Source organism: Protomyctophum parallelum, assembly GCF_964188405.1.
Source record: "Protomyctophum parallelum genome assembly, chromosome: 4".
Lineage (NCBI taxonomy): Eukaryota > Metazoa > Chordata > Actinopteri > Myctophiformes > Myctophidae > Protomyctophum > Protomyctophum parallelum.
The window spans coordinates 17,732,123-17,745,652 of NC_139700.1; the positions used below are offsets into that span (position 1 = coordinate 17,732,123).

Sequence of the window (13,530 nt, forward strand, 5' to 3'; positions counted from 1 at the left end):
GGAACCTGCCTGTCCGCTTGAAGTCCCGGAGAGGAGGAGCATTAGGGGTGTCGGTTCTCAAACAAAGGAGACATGTACACTTGTACAGCACACCCACCCACTGACACTACTAGAACGCTGACGCTGTAGTGTAGAGAGAGACACACACACATTACACTGACACACACACAGACGAGAGAAGGGGGAGGGCTTGGGTTTTGTCTACACAGCTGGCGTTGCGATCCGATCCACAATTCCTCCGGGAGCCTTTTTTTAGTTTGAAAGTTTTGGGGAGGAGGTTTTTCAGAGCAACAGCAATCGCCTCTCATCCACTATGGAATATAAGTCAGAGCAGTGTGTGAGAGCCCTGTTTACCATGTGTTATCTCTAGTGTGTGTATGTGTGTTTGTGTTTGGGATGGAAAAGGGGGGGCGGCTGTACCGACAGCTCTGCTCTTAGCTCAACGCCATGGGGGGTTGCCATAGTTACCCCTCAGCTTCGGAGACGGACGCTGTGAGTCTTCAGCCCTCAGACATCAGCAATGAAAAACTGTGAGTCTCATCCCCTCCCGACCTGTAATTTCTCTTTCTCTGTCATTCTCTCGCATGTCTGTGTCCTCTGGCCTGTTAACTTACATTCGCTAGGGTTATCTGCCATCCAGTCACTGGCTGTCATTTCTTTATTTAGCTCTTTTTTTGTTCTTTGTCTGCTGTCTAACAAACATCTTGTTTGGGATTTTTTGGCACTGGCAGTGCCAATGCCGTATCGCATTATCAGTCTTCCTGCTTTCTATTGGAGAGACAAACGGTGCAGGGTAAAGAAATAGAGCAGCAAAAGCAGAGAGAAAAAGAACGGATGTTCACGAATGGGGACGAAGAACGAGACTAGGAGGAGTTGAGCTGCACATGGTTAACTGAGGAATGTTTTCTAGATAAGAAGGTGTGTGAGGAGTGTGTGTGTGTGTGTGTGTGTGTGTGTGTGTGTGTGTGTGTGTGTGTGTGTGTGTGTGTGACATATTTGTCTGATACAATCATTGGGGGTGGATTCCTTTAGCACCGAGAACATGTGTTTGAAAACTATTTGGAGTTAGTAATAATTGGTGGGTCATGTTCTTTTTCTTTTACAGGTCCATGTGGGTACATTTTGACACTCAGAGATAAATGTGCACAGGGGATTTTACCGTCTGGCTGTGTGTGTTTTAAAGACTGAGCTTCTGGAGTTTGTGCCGACTGCGCTGCTGGGAACAGTGTTTATTTGACCCACACAGCAGAGGCAAAAGTAAACACGAAAAGTGAGAGAGCAGGTTCACAACACCATGTTTACATGCAAACACAATCGTTACGAGTCACTGTGTGCGGGTGTGTGTGACTGTGTGTGTGTGACAGTGTGTGTGTGTGTACAGGTTAACTGGTAGCCAAGGGCTGGCATGATGGTAACAGGTACGGTCGCCCCTTTTCCAACTCGCCCCCGCGAAAAGCAAAGAATTTCGAAAAGTGAAGAACGGTCGCCCCAAAGCTGATAGCTCGCCCCCAAAGCGTGGATATCTCGCCCCAAAGCGTGGATATCTTGCCCAGAAGTGTGGATATCTCGCCCCATGTTTATTTTTATCGTATATTTTACATTATTTCTCATATTAAAAACTATGGCTCAAGATAAGACAATAGCCAGCCACATTCCTATCAGACGCAGCACAACAAGTCCACTTTCTTGCTGCTCCTAGGTATCAGATACACCCCTTTGAAGGTTTCTCAACACCATATGTTTTCTTATTTTGTTCTTAACGTCATACAGATTATAATGAGTTCCACGGTAGAACACACCACTGCTCCTAATTTAGTTTAGGATATGCATTTAGCCTCTTTCATTGATCTGTTGTTGTTGTTGTTGTTGACCCAGCACACTCAAACAAAAGGGACAGGTAAAAATCTCTCTCTCTCTCTCTCTCTCTAAAAGTACTGGAAAAATCTCAAAGTACAAGTAAAAATAAAGTACAGGTCAAAATCTCTCTGTTTAAAAGTACAGGTACAGATCTTTCTCTATATCTCTGTTTAAAAGTACATGTAAAAATATCTCTCTCTGCTCTCTCTCTCTGTTACCTCGAAAATACAACGGTTTTCCTAGAGAGCACAATAATTGCATTGTATATAGTCATAGCACTTCACAGTACATATGTATAGCATACTAAGCATAGCATAATAAATATGTGTAGTCATATATAGCGTGTATAGCGTCATTATGTAGATATGATCTAGTTACGTTCTTAGCTTACGCATGTTTCATGATAAATGCATTTATATATGTGATGTATTCCCATGCTTTTTTGTTCTTGCCTAATGTAAATCGCTCTGGATTAAGAGCGTCTGCTAAATGCCTAAATTGTAAATTGTTTCCAGGGCGACTTGGGGCGACTTCACCGGAGATTTTAGGGCGACTTTGCCGTTGTTCGCGGTTTGTGGCGTGTTGGAATTGGGGCGAGTAGTTTGGTATTCAGCAGGACCAATTGAGCTAGGCACAGAATAGCCTGTAGGAAGTCAACAAAGCAAGTTCCTCTGTACACTGGGTAGCCTGTGATGGCATGGTTCAGCATCTGTCATTACTCCCTAATCTTATTAGATACAACACACGCTGTGCTGTACATAAACCACATTGTGCTGTCTCTCTCTTTTTTCCCTGTCTCTCTTCTCTACCTAACCTGGCTGTCTCTTTCTCCCCGTCCTAGCCCTCTCTCTCTCTCTCTCTCTCTCTCTCTCTCTCTCTCTCGCATGCACACACGCACCGCACACACACACACACACACACACACACACACACACACACACACACACACACACACACACACACAGAGGTTGTACTGAAACTCATGGAGGGCACAGTGTTTCTATTATCACAGGAGGCAAGGTCACGCAGAGTAAACGCTCCATGCTGCTGTGTTTTGAAATTTGAGCGCAGCAGTTGCCTATTTTCAGAAGAATTTGTAAAGATTTTAATTTATAACATAAAGACAAATTAGACACTCATACTGACTTGTAAAAATACGCTTTTCTTCTCATCACACACAAGCCACCGCCGTTGTCATGAGTGGCTGCCCAAAGTGCCCAGTGCCCTGTTTTGCATGAATTCAAATCCCTTTGTCCGAGTTGGTCACATGCGTTTGACTTTCCAGTACATAGACTACTACTACTCCTCACACGTCACATTTTGAAATTGCCAGAGGTGGGTTAGTTCATTAATGGGCTAAATTATCAGAATAAATTATCAATATCACCATGTCCATCCATCTATCCATCTTATCCGTAGTCGGGTCACATGGTCAACAGCTCCACCAGAGTGCTCCAGATTTCCCTCTCCAGAGCAACATTAGTGACTTCCTCCTGGGGAATCCCGAGACATTCCATGGCCAGTGAGTCGATGTATTTCCTCCAACTGCGCCTTGGTCTGCCCTGGCGTCTCCTCCCTAGGGAGACACCCGAGAAGCATCCTAACCAGATGCCCAAACCACCTAAGCGGGCTCCTTTCCAGGTGAAGAGAGCTTTGCCTTCTAGCTCAACTCTCTTTTCGTCACAACAGTGCGGTACAGCGACTGCAATACCGCCTCTGCCACTCTGATTCTAATATCACCATGTGTCCATGGCAAAAGTGGTTCACCATGAACATGAACGAAGAAACCATCCACACTCATGATGAACAAAGTTGAAAAGTATTTAATAATATTAACAAATGGCCTTTGTCAGTGTTTGAATTGCACCAAGCCAAGCAGACGTGACCTACAGTACACCTACAGTATAGCTGATAACCAGTAACACGCCTGAGGGCGAGAAGCGACCTCGCCGTGCACTGGTCTTGTGTGATGAGGTGTGATGAGGTCAGATCAAGATATGGAATGTCAGAACATGGAGATCTAAGGGTGGCAGCGGGGCAGTGTCTTGAATGTACAGGGTTTGATGAGGGCCCAGGTAGGGCCCGGCCTTAATTTCCGGGCCTGTTGAGAACTCTAGTTTGAGAACTCTAGTTTTCGACAGCTGCCAGGCACAGCTGCACAAATCGGCAGTTTGGCATGGCATAGGATCAACTTTGACCAAGAAATGCACACTGAAAAGCAGATCTAGGATTCATGGCACGATATGGATGGTATGGTTCATGTTCACAGAGAAGATTGTGTGCACATCTAAAATTCTCAATGCCTATATTCATATATAAAATGCAACGTTTCGACCGACTAAGTCTTCATCAGGCAAATATATATTTGCCTGATGAAGACCTAGTCGTCGACCTAGATGTCGTGACAAAAACACAGGGTTTCATAAACCTTCGCTTCGGTCGCAATAATCATTAACACAATACAGCTGTGTCTCATCATCATACCAACCATATACAACCATATACCAAAATTACAAAGGGTTAGGGAAACAAGTTGAAACATTACAAATCCCACTACAAACCACAACCCAAAGATGCTCAGCAGACCGATATACTATAACTTACTGGGCCCTTCTTCGTGTGTTACATATTGCACCAAGTCAGACTCAGGTCCCTTAGTTAAGCTGACCATTGCAGGATTCTACCCCATTAACACTAATTACACCAGCTCATAATTGATTGGATTCATTACATAACTATAGAACCACTGGTCCAGTGGTCCATTTAGGGTTTTCTGCAAAAGAAGTGTGTGTGTGTGTAAGAAAAAAAGAACCAGATAGAACAGAGGCCATAAAAGTGTGTTATCTACTGACTGCAGCAGTAGTTTATCCAGTGACCCATCGATTGCTCTACACGGCAATATCTTCTTTCTCTCTGTCTGCAACAACTTCTCTCCCTGTTCCTGCTGACTGTCTCATTTTCTCTCTGCTTTCACTCGCTGTCCTCCACTGATCTCCATCTATCTCTACCTATTTCTCTAACCCCTTCTCTCCCCCCCCACCCCCCCAGTGTCTGTCCGGCTCATTAAATCTGTACTGTACTCTCTAGGGGAATTAACAACAATAATCTGGAGGAGCGTCCGTACCTCCAGCAGCAGTATGTGTGCCTGCAATTCACTCACACAGACATGTCTGCCCTTGTTGCCCTGCCGCCTGGCATTGACCAGGCAGAGTGGCTGGCCACTAACGGTAAGTAAACCACCCCATTACTTTCACTACACTGGATTATACTTCATTTGGCAGGTATCTACATCTGTTAGACTAGAGAGCCACTCCTGTACTGTATTGCGAATTTGCGATGATCCTCGTCTCTGGAACTAACATGTAGTCGTATGGGTCTCTTGACTCAAATCCTGCCTGAACCACTTTGATATGATATGATATATTACTTTATTGTCAGTTCACACTGAAATTTGTCTTGCGACACAGCAGCCAAGTATGCAGAACACATATACACATATTTGACATAACAAAGAACAAGACAATTTACATACATAAACACATGAAGACAAGAGCAATATCCACCGCTTAGATTACCCTGTGGCTACTACAACTCCTGATTAAGCCTCAAGGTCGACTGGTGGACAAAGGACCTCTTTAGTCTGACCTCATTGACCTGGTACACCATATCTCCTTCCTGAAGGTAGCAACCTATATTCTCCATACAACACATGCTTAGTATTAGAGGTGATATTCCTTGCTAACCTTAGGATGCTGTTATCATACGTGGATGTATAAAGTTTCTGAAGTTGTTGTCCAACAATCTTTGAACAAATGTTCAGTTGTTGCAGCAGTTGTGACTTTAGGGCTGCAGACAAACATCCATACCAGGTGGTACTACAGTAAACGGTACTGAAAAACACTCATAATAAAAGAAGTGAAAAACAAAAGAAGAATCCGTCTACTAGCACAGAAGGATCTAAGACGGCTAAGGAAGTAGATTCTTTGTTCCATGACAATAGATGGTCTATTACTACTCCTAGGTATTTGTACCATACCTGGTTGATCGGTTCACCATGAATAGTAATGGGGTATCTGTGTATCTCTGGTGGTGTACCAAAAACAATCTCTTCTGTCTTTTTTTGTGTTAATGATGAGAGCGTTATCACTCCATTCCACCACCTTATTTACTGTTGGTGCAGTCCAGGATCACTGGAACTATCTAGGAGAGAATTCAAAACTGTATCATCTGAGTATTTTAGAATGTATTGGTCTGTTGTGTCAGTGCGACATTCAGACAGGCATTCCTCAATACAACAGCTGTCGGTATAAAGGGTGAAAAGTACAGCTGAGCTCACACACTTTGCAGATTTGCAGCAAATTAGTGCAGCTTTGCTGCACTAATTTGTCTGTATCTCAAAAATCACACCTGTGTGAAGTGAGGGGCGCTCTTATCATCAGACATCATTATGACGTAACAGGTCTATATTTGGTAGACACGATATGACGTACATTCTCCATTGTCAAGGGGAATTTTGTGTAGGACAAAAATAGCTGATTTGCTCGTCCACATATGACGTAAACTCTCCATTAATTTGTGTAAGACAAAAATCACACCCAACACAAACATTAAATGCCATTAACAATAAAGGGACAATATGATGTAATGATGGACAATATGACGTAAGTTTTCCCTTCATTGTCAATGGTGTTTTTAAAACACAAACATTGAACTAAAAACAAACATTAAACCTGTATAGGAGGGGCTAGCACCCCTCAAAAAATCTACACTGGAAGGGAATTGCCCATTCAAGAAAAACATTCAATGGGGGGGTTGTCTATGAGAAGGCAAACTGGCCAAAGCTGGAACTGCAGGCGGGCAAAGTACATGCACGAGCAAAAGAGCGCACAGCTGGGGTAGCGCTCGTTCATGAATCGATTCAGGCACGTTCATGGAGGTTAGTACTGCCGCATTTGGGCACCCAAATCAAGAAAAATGCAGAAGTAGATCATTCTTCCGGATGCTTCAAACACCAGTGACCCAACTTCCATTTAAATGAATAGCTGGTGGTGGGGCAGTCGGCCCTCTAGTTTATATATACTGCAACTATGCCCTGGTGTGGTTATGCGCAATAATGTGGGCTGTGCTAATACAAATGTGTAGCAACATTATGTAGCAACATGTATGGCTATACGGCATAGGCTACGCCGCTACGGCTTTTGTTTTGATGTTAATATTATAGATTCTATTGCAACCAGCAACATTGGATAAAAATAAGCCTACGGTTGTATAGTGACAATCTTGAACTAACATTTTTGCCACTCGGCAGGGCACATGGAAACGTTTTTGACACGTTTACAACTCCGATATGCTGTTGGGTGGGGTTCCAATTTATTCAATACATGAATTACAGCAATATTTAGATGCATATAAAATAAACGGTAAAAACCGTGTAATCTCCCCAGCGTGCCCATACCATGCCATTCATCACCTGCCTGCTAGTGCTACACCTGTGTCCCTTAAATCACTGCCTGTCAATCCCTGCAGCACACACCCCCCACAGTGAACCAGCCCACAACTGGCCAAATGGCACACAGGCAGAATGGCTCATTTTTTCAACATGTTGTGAGCTTATGGATTGGCTATCTTTCTAATTTTGTCATTATGTCATTTTCTTTATTTCTGTAGCAATAGCGTTCTTCAAGATCATCAACCTGTTCTCCAGTGCATTGTCGGAGTTCTGCACCTCTAGCACCTGCCCGGCTGCCTGTGGCCCTGGCAACATGTAGGTTACGGGAAACACAACCGCACCCACATGCACGTGCGCACACACACACACACACACACACACACACACACACACACACACACACACACACACACACACACACACACACACACACACACACACGGTTAGTGCAATTTTGTATTACGAATGATAATCACCTTTGGTGTATGTGTACAGCATACAATGTTTTCAGTAATGCAATGAAATGACTGTAATCTCTTTGTGCGTGCGCCTGTGTGTGTGTGTGTGTGTGTGTGTGTGTGTGTGTGTGTGTGTGTGTGTGTGTGTGTGTGTGTGTGTGTGTGTGCGTGTGTGTGTGTACAAAGGGTTTATGTTTGGATTGATGAGCAGGGCAAGAAGCTGAAGTGCTCTGCTCCTCTGTACTTTGACTACGCCATGTCATACATCCAGGAGCTGCTGACAGACGAGGATGTATTCCCCACCAGAGCAGGTGAACCTACTCTCGTAGATGTATTTCATCACATTTTTACATTTTCATATCTATGAGAGTCTTAAGGTTATTCATACTCCAGTTTTAGGTGTTGAAGGACCACTTCACCACTTTTCAACCTATCTTCATATAAGGTCCTCATTAATGATCATGATAAAATAGCACAATTTTTTTCTACTCGGCCTGTGTCTCATACGAGGGCTGTGGGAAGTTCAGAAACCCGTCCACCAGTGACGTCATCGATGGGGAATCCAAGCTAATAGAAACTTCAGGCTTTCTATTCCTGAAAAGTTGCAATGGGAAAATGGAAGCCATCGTTTTCACGATGATAAAAATCGGCCTGACGATGATGTCACTGGTGGACGGGTTATTGAATTGCCCACAGCCCTCCTATGAGACAGACACAAAAATTGGTGGTATTTTATCATAAACATGAACATGGACCAATTATATGAAGATAGGTTGAAAAGTGATGTGGTTCTTTAAGGTAACCACCGAAAACTACAACATGACAAACTACAACGTTTGTCATGTCAAGATTGTTAAATTACGACAGTCTTAATGTAAGGCTAGTTAACCACACCACTATGGTTCACAGTAAAGTCCTCATTCTTTTGGACACAGAGTTACATCTTGTACTTCATCATACTATGAAAATGGTGGATCTGTGCCGATCCTTGTCTGAGCCGATTCCGGATCCGTGTCATGCAGTACAAGCTCACATCACAAAGCGGCGTGAGCTTGTAGATCTGTTACGTTTCTTTTTCACGCCTACAATGACATGCCCAAAATTACAGGCGCCATGTTGAAATGTGGTTAAAACACTTGTTGTACTTCAGAGACTCTATACATCCACGTATGATAATAACAGCATCCTAAGGTTAGCAAGGAATTTCACCTAAAAAACTAGCCATGTGTTGGACGTATGGAGAATATAGGTTGCTACCTTCAGGAAGGATATACGTGGGGCTCTATTTTCGCCCGAGCTTTCTAACGCCACTATTTGGGGATTAAGCATTGGGGGAGGGGCGTTCTCCTACTAAAGTGGCTATTTTAGTCACCTGTCTAAATCCCTAAAACACCTCCGCTACCCGCTACATTATGCATAGGTGTGGTTTGGGCATTACAATAATGAAACCAATCACTGTGCCACATGCCATTGCCTTTAAGAGATCCCTTATCCTGCCCAGTGCTATATTGCTTCATAGCCTTATGGTCTATGCTCATAGCCCATGGAAGAGTGATGCGTTGCTGCCTTGAAGTCTGCATCCCCCGTGTCGTTTTTCCTTTTTCCACCGTGCACAGAGCGAAGAACACTCATCTTTTCATTGAGTCACTCACAACTCGCTCATTTTTTTAATTTCAAAGTGCTGTGTAATCTACAAAATCCGAGCTTTCATTTGGTACAGTATATAGGTTGTGCTTGTAGGCCGTCTCTACGAAATGGTATCAAGTGAAAAGGAAAGTTCAGGAAATCGGATGAAACCCCATTTGCTGTGCTATAGGGTAATGAAACTGAACAAGCAAATGGAATCGCGCACAATGCCTGGCACAAGCCAAATTTGGCAATACATCACATACATATAAAGTAGTTATCATGAAACATGCGTAAGTTAAGAACGTAACAGTGGAATATCTATATAATTAAACTATACATATAAACTATACAAACTATACTATGCATATATACTATAAAGTGCTATGACTACATAAAGTGCTATCTATGTATTGTAGACACATAGATAGCACTTTCGACACAAGGAAGTGACAGGCACTCACTTCTGCTGATTATAGGAAAAGTACAAAGAGATGCGTAGGAGATTAAGGAGAGATGAAGCAGCCTGACTCCGTGGACATCTCCATTGCAGGCACGCAGCGCGCGCCGCTCTATACCACACTCATTTGGAATTACGGCTTACGGGTGCTTTTAAACTCCACTATGCACCTTCCCAAATGTGTGATCAAAATAGACATTAGAGGAAAGCATTCCAACACGCCCATGACCACACCTCTAGGCGCAAATACCGGTGTCGGCATAATGGATAGCGGGTGACGCTGGGCCAATACCATTTAGGGACAGGGCAAGCTCCTATAGGCCTACTCGTAAATTTTCGGGCTGCGGCTGACTTGCGGGCAGCGTCGCGGGTAACAGCAGTGACGAAAATAGAGCCCATGGTGTCCCAGCATACAATAAGGTCAGACTAAAGAGGTCCTTTGTCCACCAATCGACTTTTGAGGCTTAATCAGGAGTTGTAGCCAGGGGTAATCTAATCGGTGGACATTGCTCTTGTCTTCATGTCTTTATGTAGGCTTATGTGTATGTAATGTTTTGTTCTTTTTACTATGTCAAATGTGTGTATATGTGTTCTGCATACAAGGCTGCTGGGTCCAAGACAAATTTCAGTGTGAACTGACAATAAAGTATCATATCATATCATATCATATCATATCATTTCAAAGGAGTGTCAAAATACGTTATATACATGTTATAAAGAAGAATAAAGCTTTTTTTAAACAAATAGCAGCATTTCTTTGCAGTCATTTTGGGACTCAAGATTATTTAAATACCGGTAGTATACAAAAATCTGATTTAAGATGTGTTTCAAGGTCGCAGCTCTGTTTACATACATGTGCAGTAGGTCTACATTGGTACAGATAGTAGTCCTTAGGCTGGTTGTTTTCCTTTAGCTAACCTTCTTTTGTCGCAACAGTTCACAAATCTTGCTGCTGTGTTTGCATTCACTACTCACTTCTATCCAGTTACTCAAGTAAAAGTATCAATAATGCTATGTATAAATACTAGTAGTATATCATATCATAATAATAGTGTGGATGCATTATTGACACTTTTAACTGTTGTTGTTGTTGTTGTTGTTGTTAACCCCTCCCCCCTCACACTCTCCACAGGTGCAGTGTTCCCCACAGGCTTTGTGTTTCTGGTGCAGAAAGTGTTTCTGCTGCTGTTCAGGAGCTTGGCTCACATCTACTGGTCTCACTACAGAGACACGCTGGCACTGGGGCTGAATGCGCACCTCAACTCGCTCTTCATGCACCTCACCCTGTTCTGCCGCCAGCATGCACTGCTGGATCCAGAGGACACAGAACCTCTGCAGGACCTGATCATGGCTCTGGGACAGCACAATTACAGCTAAAGAGCACATACTGAGGATTTTACTGTCTGCACAGACAGTAAATATGCATGATATATGCATGATGACTTCTTCTATGGACTTTTTCCTTCAGAAGGCTACATAATGAATGCCTCAACCTCTGAGCAGGCCCATTCGCCCGGCTACATCCCGAACCTCACCCACGTCAACCCTGGCATTCCTATTTTGTTAATAGGTGTTTGTGAGCTTGTAGATTGGCTATTTTCGTGTATTATTCAAATGGGGCGTAAGTGGTTGAAGAGAGACACGCAGACTCATGTGTTCTAGTTGAATCATTTGTTCATTGTTGAGCTGGCTCTTTCCTAATTCACAATGCCCTGACCACTCTTTCAGTTGTTTACTGTCATGCTTGGACTTAAAAGAAAAGGGACTGACAGATGTGAACATAAAAAGTGCCAACACAGTTTCTGTATGTTGGAGTGTGAACAAGTCCACTGGGGTTTAGAAAAGAGATGAATGGATTCAGCCCTTCCCCTTTTTAATGTATATAATTCAAGTCTTGTGAGATATGCCATATTAAGTGTACATGTTAGTGAATCTTAAAATTATGTGTTATAATGTTATAAACAGGTAAATGTTCTTAAGGTCCTCATTTTAGACTAAAATAAAAACACTTAAATATGTGTTTTGCAAGTTTGTTTAATTAATTAAGGGACCAAGAAGTCACGAAGTGACTTTGGTCACTTGTTGTTTTTGTGTTATTTTTTCTTCTTCTTCTTTAAAGGTATATTCAGTGATTTCACTCAAGGGGCTGGGACCTAAGCCTTTCATCCAAACAGGATAGAGAGCCAAAAATGAAACCTAAGGTTTTTTGACCCCCAGGGGTTAACTGGGGACAGGGAGGAACTCCTTATATGGTCAGCACACTCTATAGTAGAGAGGATTATCACAACAAAACTAAGTGATATTTGAATTAAGTGAAATCACTGAATATACCTTTAAGGGACCAAGAAGTCACGGAATGACTTTGTCACTTTGTTTTTGTGTTTATTTTTCTTCTCCTTCCACCAAAAATAGCAGTTTTGACTGAACCGTCGGTTTTCGTGAGACGCAGGAATCTGGTAGAGGTCCATGCCAAACGGTGACTATGCGAAGCCCATGACCATTGGCCAAAGGGTGGCGCTATAGCACTCAATTGAAAATGCAAACTTTGAACGTACATATCTCATGAACCATTTGACCGTTGGCAATGACACTTTGATACACACATGTGTCTCCTCATGCCGAACAACTTTCGTGTTTTGACCTATACTACAACTAATACTACAACTAACTGTGCTTTGATGTTTTGGGTGGTAAAAGGATATAGCCCTCGGCCTTTAACCGTATAACACAAGATGTTCCGCTACTAAAACTGATTGGAGGAGGTGTCAAACAGATACGAAAGAGGAGTTGAAGTCTCCCCGTATAGGCAATACACCTGTTGCCCATCATGTTAAGGCCTATTCATAGTCTGGATTTTCGGTGGTGAGGTGACCACCGCTCCGGTGGTGAGCTGACCACCGGAGCTGAGATAACGCTGAGCGGTGGTGAGTAAAAACAGAGAGAAGGGCTGGAGCGGTGGCGGTGGTTTGCTCTTCACCGCGGCTCGTGACGTCATGTTGTAGTTCGGTGGTCACCCCACCACCGAAAATCCAGACTATGTATGAGCCTTTAGACTCATCCAGATTAGATGATGTGGCTGGCAGTGAGGATACATTGAGGCAAAACAGTACAGTATCACCAAAATTGTCAAATGTTTAGCAACTGAAACGCCAGCGTTCCACTAAGAGAGCAGCTGAAATTAAGAATGATCCTGGTGAAGGACACGCAAAAATGAGGGACCCAAGCTATCCCAACCGCAGACTGTTCGAGATGCTGTCACATGGAAATCGTTTTCGCAGTCTCGAAGCCACTGCAAATAAGCTTATTTCCCCAAACAATCGGATACATGAACGAACTGATAAGAACCGGCGAAAGTTTACCTAACTTTGCTACTACAGGGAAACATGCAGATGTATGTTACTATTTTTCTAGCACTTTATTCTATCCCTTTGTTTGTAGTTGAGTCACAGACTAAGGTTCTGTGACCATCCTCTGGCAAGGATGTTTTGATGATTGATTTGACCTCTATGGACCCTTTATAAAAGATTTAGCCCCCAGGTCCCTCGCAAAAATCCCGGCATTTTTTGCTAGATGGCCAAATTCAAAATGGCGTCCGGCGCCATAGCCAAAAATGAACTTTTGATCTAGATGACCTAGAATCATGTATGAAGACACTTTTCTATACAAGTCAAGCATGAGGA

At 43.1% G+C, this 13,530-nt stretch overlaps 1 protein-coding gene across 1 annotated transcript; it reads left to right on the forward strand.

Moving 5' to 3' along the window:
• Window positions 1-80: 80 nt before the first annotated feature.
• Window positions 81-11,848, forward strand: LOC310857571 (MOB kinase activator 2). The gene is made up of 5 exons (XM_083763289.1): window positions 81-530; window positions 4,945-5,084; window positions 7,525-7,621; window positions 7,951-8,075; window positions 10,983-11,848. The coding sequence occupies exons 1-5, from the start codon at window positions 448-450 to the stop codon at window positions 11,225-11,227; spliced, it is 690 nt and encodes a 229-aa protein (XP_083619415.1). The 5' UTR covers window positions 81-447; the 3' UTR covers window positions 11,228-11,848.
• The last annotated feature ends 1,682 nt before the right edge of the window (window positions 11,849-13,530 follow it).

Coding starts and splice junctions, on each gene's coding strand:
- LOC310857571 (XM_083763289.1), top strand. CDS start 448: ATGGGGGGTTGCCATAGTTACCCCTCAGCTTCGGAGACGGACGCTGTG. Junction 531..4,944: donor GACATCAGCAATGAAAAACT/GTGAGTCTCATC, acceptor TGTACTCTCTAG/GGGAATTAACAACAATAATC. Junction 5,085..7,524: donor AGAGTGGCTGGCCACTAACG/GTAAGTAAACCA, acceptor TTATTTCTGTAG/CAATAGCGTTCTTCAAGATC.